This window comes from Papilio polytes, unplaced genomic scaffold (genome assembly GCF_000836215.1).
Source record: "Papilio polytes unplaced genomic scaffold, Ppol_1.0 DF823177.1, whole genome shotgun sequence".
Taxonomy (NCBI): Eukaryota; Metazoa; Arthropoda; class Insecta; order Lepidoptera; family Papilionidae; genus Papilio; species Papilio polytes.
The window spans coordinates 537,484-545,918 of record NW_013526027.1 but is presented as its reverse complement, the minus strand read 5'-3'; the positions used below and the strand labels follow the sequence as shown (position 1 = coordinate 545,918).

At 32.4% G+C, this 8,435-nt stretch overlaps 1 protein-coding gene across 4 annotated transcripts in view; it reads left to right on the top strand.

Moving 5' to 3' along the window:
- Positions 1 to 8,156, top strand: part of LOC106105142 (cGMP-dependent protein kinase, isozyme 2 forms cD4/T1/T3A/T3B-like) — a 115,265-nt gene extending 107,109 nt beyond the window's left edge. For all 4 annotated transcript variants that reach the window (XM_013285371.1, XM_013285373.1, XM_013285370.1 and 1 more), the window contains 7 exons: positions 1,533 to 1,627; positions 1,722 to 1,868; positions 3,296 to 3,615; positions 4,118 to 4,205; positions 4,437 to 4,621; positions 5,461 to 5,677; positions 6,246 to 8,156. In XM_013285371.1, coding sequence (XP_013140825.1) covers positions 1,533 to 1,627; positions 1,722 to 1,868; positions 3,296 to 3,615; positions 4,118 to 4,205; positions 4,437 to 4,621; positions 5,461 to 5,677; positions 6,246 to 6,411 — 1,218 coding nt within the window. In that variant the 3' untranslated portion in view covers positions 6,412 to 8,156. The remainder of the gene's footprint in view (positions 1 to 1,532; positions 1,628 to 1,721; positions 1,869 to 3,295; positions 3,616 to 4,117; positions 4,206 to 4,436; positions 4,622 to 5,460; positions 5,678 to 6,245) is intronic.
- Positions 8,157 to 8,435: the final 279 nt, after the last annotated feature.

The window sequence follows — 8,435 nt, the reverse complement described above, 5'->3', positions numbered from 1 at the left end:
TATAGACATAACAGTTACAATAAGGTAGGTTTACTATTGTCAAGGAATTATTTCGTTACTTTTTAGTGTACTGTTTTTTTGAGAATATTTTTGTTTTACTTTTTCTTTGTTAGACTTTTTATAGATGTTAATATTGTTATTAGAACAGAAGTTTTTCTTAGATTTATTTGTCATTATGTAACTTACGGAAGGAACAGATGTGCGCTTGTGGATGTAACTTTTTTTAAGTTTTATAACTTGATACAAACTCGTTCTAGTTCGAGAATGCGATCGGTATCATTTCCTACTCATTTCGTTATGTACACATGTTTATGAAGTTTTTAAAACACTTGGTATAATATTACTACGTGTTTTCGGATTCACACGAATAAAAATCTTGTTTTTATTGGTGACTTATGTTTGACTAGCTTTTGCTCGCGATTTCGCCTGCGCGATTTTAAAAAATAGTAAAAAATATAGCCTATGTTACTCACGGATAAGTTACTTACATTTCTAACGGTGGAATGTTTAAAATCGGCTAGTTGTTTTTGAGTTATTTCAATACACACAAAAAAATTAGACAATAAAACTGTATGCATCGTAATTATGTAATATTTTAGTGAAACTCAAACAAACTTCTTCAAGTCTTCATTTGATATCCACTAAGAAGACCATTAGTGGAAATAATCACAAATGTCAACTAGAACACTGTTTAATAATCTATTAAACTAGCTTTTGCGCGCGACTCCGTCCGCGTGGATTTAAAAAAAAACTCTAGATCTGTACCAAATTTCATCGAAATCAGTTCAGCCCTTTAAGTCTCTCTAACAAACATCCATCCATCTAATCTTTCACATTTATAATATTAGTATGAATTAGTATGACTGGGTGTGGCAGTAAGTGTCGCATATCGTAATTATTTTCATTGGAATGTAAGAAAAAGATGTAATGAAATGTTGATACGAGTTCTTACCCGGCTTTTTGCGCTTGCGGCATCTCGAGAGTTGTCTTTGTGGAAAGTTACTTTAATATCGATATATAGTAAGCCAACTTTCCTGGTACCTTTCTACTGTTTCTATTACTCTTAAGGCTCAGAGAAACTTTATTTTGCATTTCTCTAAAAAAGTAGCATACGTAATGCGACGACTCTGTGCCAATGTAAGTTTGAAATTTATCTGTTTTTACATATGTTATCTAAAAGGCAAGTGACATGAACTTTGATGACATTAGGATTTTACCGTGATGGAAAGAACATGTTTGTCAATAAATATGCTATTCAGTGTATAACCTTATAAATTAACTAGCTATCGCTCGCGACTTCGCCCGCGTTAAATTAACAAATAATAAAAAAAACCTGTGTTACTCACTGATAAGGTCGCTTTTTAATGGTGAAAGATTTTTTGAATACCCAATAGTTTTTAAGATATTTCAATACATTTGTTATTTCAATACAAAAATCCAAAAATACAAATCTTTCCTGTTCATAACGTTAGTATACGAGTAGATTACTAATGAATATCCCAAACTCCTTAAATTATCTTCTCTTTTTTCAGGTTAAAGTTACACAAAAGCAGCCAAACAGCAACGATGAGAAATTCATCAGAACACTTACGAAGGGTGATTTCTTCGGAGAGAAAGCATTACAAGGGTAAGAGATTTGATTAAATCATGATATACGCTACACTTCAATGCAATTGCATTGCCGTTTCAATATCATTTATCAATCGTTTTCTTTATTACAGCGATGATCTGAGAACGGCGAACATAATTTGCGACTCTCCTGAAGGTACCACGTGTCTTGTTATTGACCGGGAGACATTCAACCAGCTCATATCCACCCTTGACGAGATACGCACCAAGTATAAGGATGAAGGAGATAGCAGACAAAGGTAACGAAATGCCTTTTATATCATCTTTCTGTCCTTGTCGCACTCTATGTAAGATCGGTTCATCAGACTTTCTATCTCAATATTTTATTAACAATGGAATTATATAGAGTGTCGATAAGTACTAGTGAACAAATATTAACGTAGAACGATAATATTAAGAATAAAAATTGAGTGAAAATATTATTTACATGAAATATGTTCTTCTGATTGAGAGTTTATATATTAAATTATAAACATTACAATTACATAATCTTGCAATTAAAAGTAGAGATAATGTTACGGAAAGTACATTTATTCTTATTTAATTTTCTTGTTTACATAATTTGTCATTTATTACACTACTTATATAACATTATTTATTACATTACAATTCAATTATCCATTAAATTATTAACGATATTGTAAAAATAAATTCATATTATAGAAGCTGTTGCTAAGTCGTTCTGTCCTAAACAAATTTTGAATCCTAAAATCACAAAAGGCTAATCCATAATTCTTGTATTTCTTTAGTCATCTGTATTTATACTTACGAACTATTAACTACAACATTTTTAACATCTGTAAATCGCGTAATAATTGTTGTTCCTTGTTCCAAAATCAGTGTTCCGTGTCGATACGTCACCAGGTATTATTGCCCCGTGTCAAGTTCACACCGTAACTAAACCGTTTTCGACACGCACAAAAATAGTTTATTTGAAAACGAAAAACATCATTGTTTTCTTTGTTATAAAACACTAATTTTATATTTAGTCATAGTTTTAAAATCTCTTTGTACCGCTTTAATTAGTTATTTTTCTTTATTGCATTCAATACGGATTTATAATACGGTAAGTTGACAGCATTTATATAGCAAAATTATCTTTTACTTTTTACACTTTCACTGTTAATCAGAATTTAAATTACGAAATGATATCGTCGAAGTATTCGAAGTGTTGTAATTAACTTTCATCTTTTAGCATAGAAAATTTCATTTTTATACAAGCACAAAGTAATTTTTCCCGCGTTTTTGTCGAGACCGGTGTGAAGTTCGTGGAGAATACAATGCGACAAGCTGATTGGCTGCAGATTTTTTTTATGCAAGCATTAAATATGATTTTACCAATTTAATTTGCTATAATATTAAGACTTCGGGAAATTCATTTTCGGTTTCAAGTTATTCACAAGAAATAGACATTTGTAGTACTCAGTTTTTTTTTCTACACATAATTGGTCTGGTCTTCCGGTCGGTCTATTCTATGACACAAAAAAGTATTAAAGTAATTATGAAATAATTAAATACCATACAGAATATGTATTTTAATATCTTGTTTTTTTGTAATTTTTTATACTTTTATATCACATCCTTTTAATTTGAATATATTGTTTGATCATAAAAATGTTTTGAGTAATTAAAAATTGTACTAAACAAAATGTTTCTATGATTTCAGACTTAACGAAGAATTTGCCAACTTACGTCTATCAGATTTGCGTATCATCGCCACCTTGGGTATCGGCGGCTTTGGTCGAGTAGAACTAGTACAGATACAAGGCGACTCCAGTCGTTCCTTCGCTTTGAAGCAGATGAAGAAAGCGCAGATCGTTGAAACGAGACAGCAACAGCACATTATGTCAGAGAAAGAGATAATGTCGGAAATGAATTGCGAATTTATTGTGAAACTATACAAGACGTTTAAAGATCGGAAGTATTTGTACATGTTGATGGAAACATGCCTCGGTGGTGAGCTTTGGACCATTCTGAGAGATAAAGGTTAGTTTGTTCGAATAATCATAGATGGCGCTATTTAAAATATTTTTAAAACGTTACCTCAATAGGACTTGTGAGAATTTTCTGCTTTTCGTTAGTTAGAAACTCTTAATTTCTCAAAATACAGTTTTTATATGTTCTTATCTAAAGCATGTATTTTTTCGTTTATTCCTTCTTATATTGACCTTGAAGATGACATCATGATTACCTAAAAAGGAAATTCAACAAAGTGAGCAAAGGACATCTACGATATGTTTAGTCATTGCCACACATTTAGTTCCGCCTACCCAGTACAAAAGCGTTCATTAGCGTAATACAAAATAACTTTTATGCAACACATAATATCGTATTATTACTATAACTATAAGCGAATTAACTTAACCTATTATAACTAAAATTGTAAACCCTACTTAAATTTCAACACAAAATAAAAAGCCCCTAAGTAATCAACAAACTTTTATGAAAATAATTAAATTTTTACAATTTTTGTCTTATAATTTTTCAGGCCAATTCGACGACGCCACTACGAGGTTCTACACGGCGTGTGTAGTGGAAGCTTTCCACTATTTACATTCGAGAAATATTATTTATCGGTAAGTTCATAAACCGCCTTATTCTCACAAAATTGCCAGTGATATCTTGCAACAATTACGTCTTGGGTTTTTAAAAAAAAGCAAAAAAAAAGTTTTCATTACTAAAAAAGTTCTATTAAATTAATTTATCACTTGCATAAGGCGTATCGGGGGCAGTTAAATTAAAACGACTCCTATTAAATAACCTGTAAATGTCTTAGAATATTCTTTATTTAATATCTATTTTTACAGAGATCTTAAACCAGAAAATCTGCTACTAGACTCCAAGGGTTACGTGAAACTGGTTGACTTTGGTTTCTCAAAGAAGTTGCAAGCAAGCCGCAAGACTTGGACGTTCTGCGGCACGCCGGAGTACGTCGCGCCCGAAGTCATTATGAACAGAGGACACGATATTAGTGCGGACTACTGGTCACTGGGTAATTCAATTTTTTATAAACTGTTACTAACAAGATTTGGAGTTTGAGAGTAGCCCCAGTGGTAGAGAAGGTAAGGAGTAAAAGGTTAGCATGGTACGGGCATGATATGAGGAGGGATGAATCACATGTTACAAGGACGTTATGAGTGGAGGTACACTGGTAGAGATGAATGTATTGCGTGAAAGTTGTCATGATCAATAAGGGAGTGTTGACTGAGATGACGGATGATAGAGTTATTTGGATGACAAAAACCTGTTGCGCTGACCCTACAAGAGTGAGATAAGGAGGAAGATGAATACTAACATAGTACAAGATATTTTATTACCTATGTTTGGGCTTGAAAAGAAGCGTTATTATTGTTGGTACATATTATGATATACGCAAAGACATATCAGTCGATAATCAAAATTGTTATTTTTTGTATCAGGCCTTGCTTATAAGGATCATGGGTAAATATTGTAAGAGTAATATTATTTTTGAGTGGTTTACAATGAATAAGTTCAATTTTACCCTTCAAAAAATCAAGTTTTCAACGAGATTTATGTGCATTGCATTATTTTGATTTTTTTTTCTTTCTAGAAACATATCTCGTTTCTTTTAACAATAATAAACGAATCCTGAGAAAGAGTTCTCGAGACCTAAATTTAGCTATACCTTCTATACTAACATCATAAAAAGGAAAGATTTGTATTTATGTATGTAATTTTTGCTTTACAAAGCTATGTTATCAGTGAGTAGCATACATATGTTATATTTTTTTTAATTTTACACGGACGAAGGCGTAAGCAACAGTTAGTTAATTCGTAATTTCGAGTAATAACTGTTTCTATGTATTACAGGTGTGCTAATGTTCGAGTTGCTGACTGGGTCGCCGCCGTTCACTGGCGCGGACCCCATGAAGACGTACAACAAGATTCTGAAGGGTATCGACGCGGTGGAGTTCCCGCGCTGCATCACGCGCAACGCCGCCAACCTCATCAAGAAGCTGTGCCGCGACAACCCCGCCGAGCGCCTCGGCTACCAGCGCGGCGGCATCACAGAGATACAGAAGCACAAGTCAGTTCAGCGCTATCTGTTTTCCACAAAAGATACCAACAGTTTCATCTATCAGTACAAAAAATTTACAGCGCCATCTATTGCTGGAGTTTGAGAATTTATTTACAAGTATTTTGCAAACATTTACATGTTCTACTTATATTTATTTTCGCTAAGTATGAATTTTATTCAAGTTTTTATCGAAGTCCTTAAGCACTGTTTCCTATAGTAAAGTCGCATTATTATTATGATAATAATGATTTATTTGTCCAAGGAGTCATGCAATGGTCGCATGAGTTCTTTTGTCAATTATATTACTAGCTTTAGAATTAAAGGAATTGCCAGAAATAATAAAAAGAAACCTATGTGTTCTTCCAGACTATCTTGTACATAGATGTACATGTGGCTTAAAAGCCAAATTTTATCGAGATTTGTTCAGCAGTTTAGGCTACAAACTTAAACAAACATCCATCCACTCATCCACCTATCCATCTAAACTTCCATGGTTTTTATTAATATATTTTACACTCCCCCCCCTCCTTTTTTGGTATAATATTTTAAGTTATACTCAATACAATATTATGATCAGATGGTTCGACGGTTTCAACTGGGAGGGTCTGGCGCTGCGCACGCTGGCGCCGCCGCTGACGCCGCTGGTGCAGTCCGCGCTCGACACGCACAACTTCGACCAGTACCCGCCCGACGCCGACGACCCGCCGCCCGACGACCTCTCCGGCTGGGACGCCACCTTCTGATACTGCACACTTATTCTTACTATCGATTATTAATGCTAACGAGTTGCGTCTGTGTTTTGGCTTAAGAAATCTTTTTTGCATCTCGTCTTATATCTCTGTATGACATACTAAAAAGTTTTAGATAACACATCGATGGTTAAAATCCTTGTTGCGTGTCGTCTTATATTGACATGCTCTTGAATGAAACTATCTAAAACTTTTTCATATTGTATTTAAAGTACTATAACACTGTTGGAAGCATTTTATTATTTATTCCAGATATACATGAAAAGAGAGAGTATCGAATATTCAACTTTTAGATGCAAAGTAAGAGACGCAAAAAAATTTATGTTTGGACGCACGAAAATTTTCGAGAAAGTTTCGTTATTTGTATGAGAATTGTCAATGTGCTTTATACTACATGTTTACGAATATTTTCTTGGAAAATTTCGTACTAAACACTCCGTATTATTTGGAAATGCAACACGATAACTCCACTGGATTACATTTTTTAAAGTAAAATGAACGTTTGATCATTGTGACATTAAGTCTATTTTTGTTTGCACTAGATATTATGATAAAAAAATTCTTTTACGCAATTTTGTAGTCAATTATCGAGTTACTGTAACTTTGATTACTTAATCGATCTATTGATCATCGAATATATAAATTAATGGCGTCTATAAACTGTAAAGTCAAATTTCTCTATAAATGTACATTTTTAATTAAAAAACGAATTTGAAACTATCTCCATCGAATTACTTTGTTAATTCTCTTGTTAACTAACGCCTTATTTGATAAGTATAATTATTTTCTCATTAAGTTAGATTGTTTTAACATAATCGTGCACAAAAACATTTGACTAATGACGTCACTTTGACTCATGTTATTGTGCACGAGTTGTAATGTCTTAAGATACAGCGCTTGCCAATGGTAACCGTTATATAAATATTCTAATGTAATTTATTTCGTGCGAATGAATATAATATAAACAGTTTTTTAACAGAACAAATAACCGGTCATAAAAGCATATTAATCCTGAGGAAAATTTAAAATCAATTATAGAAATTAAACATATTTGTATATAAAATAGATTATTATATGTACGGGAAATACGCAATATTAAATACATTATCCATACAATATATTTACATTTTTATAAAACAGGGTGACCGGTGTACCAAAACTACGTTACCAATTGACGTTATAAAACCGTATATTTATATTGTACATAATTATTTGTTTAGATAACTTCTAAAAGCCTTAGAAATAAACGCATGATAAAGTTAAACTAAGGAATCAACCTAGTATAAGCAAAATTTGTACTAATATTTGCTTATACTCAGTTTATTCCTAAGTTTAACTTTGTACCGCGTTTATTTGTTAGGCTGTATATGTATAGCTAATGTTTTAACATACTAATGAAGATCTTTTAATGATGAAAATTATCTATAAATGTATTTAAGGAAGCATCGAAATGTATATTAACTAGGAAAATAGAAATCCACAAATAAGTAATAAATCGGTTCTTATTTCCGCAATATAGCGTAACTTTGTATTCTTGGTCAAACTATAATTAGCAATTATTACGGTGTTCCTAAAATCATGTTATAACTTAAATTCACTTTATGTTATAAACACAAGTTACTGTTATATTTTCATAGATTTAATAACTGATACAATTAAAAAAATTGTTTCAAATCTTTTCGGTGCTCAAATATGGAACTTTGTATCAAAATTACGTCACAGTGTATATAAATTTAATGCATAAGGCATTAACTGAGTTTAGTTTGTCATGTACTAAACTATACAACGACAATGTTGGCCCGGTGAGCATAAGCGAAACTTGTCAGCGACATGTGTCACAAGATCCTTGTATAACTGTATTGTCATATCTTGCCTTTGTCTGACAAATAGGGGTCTGGCACGAAAATTTGCGAGAAAGTACTTGAATGTTATTGAGATTTGTGCCTATCGGACCTAACTTAAACAATTTTTCGTATACCTTCTTGTAAATTTTCGTGCTATACCTGTGACAGCTATAA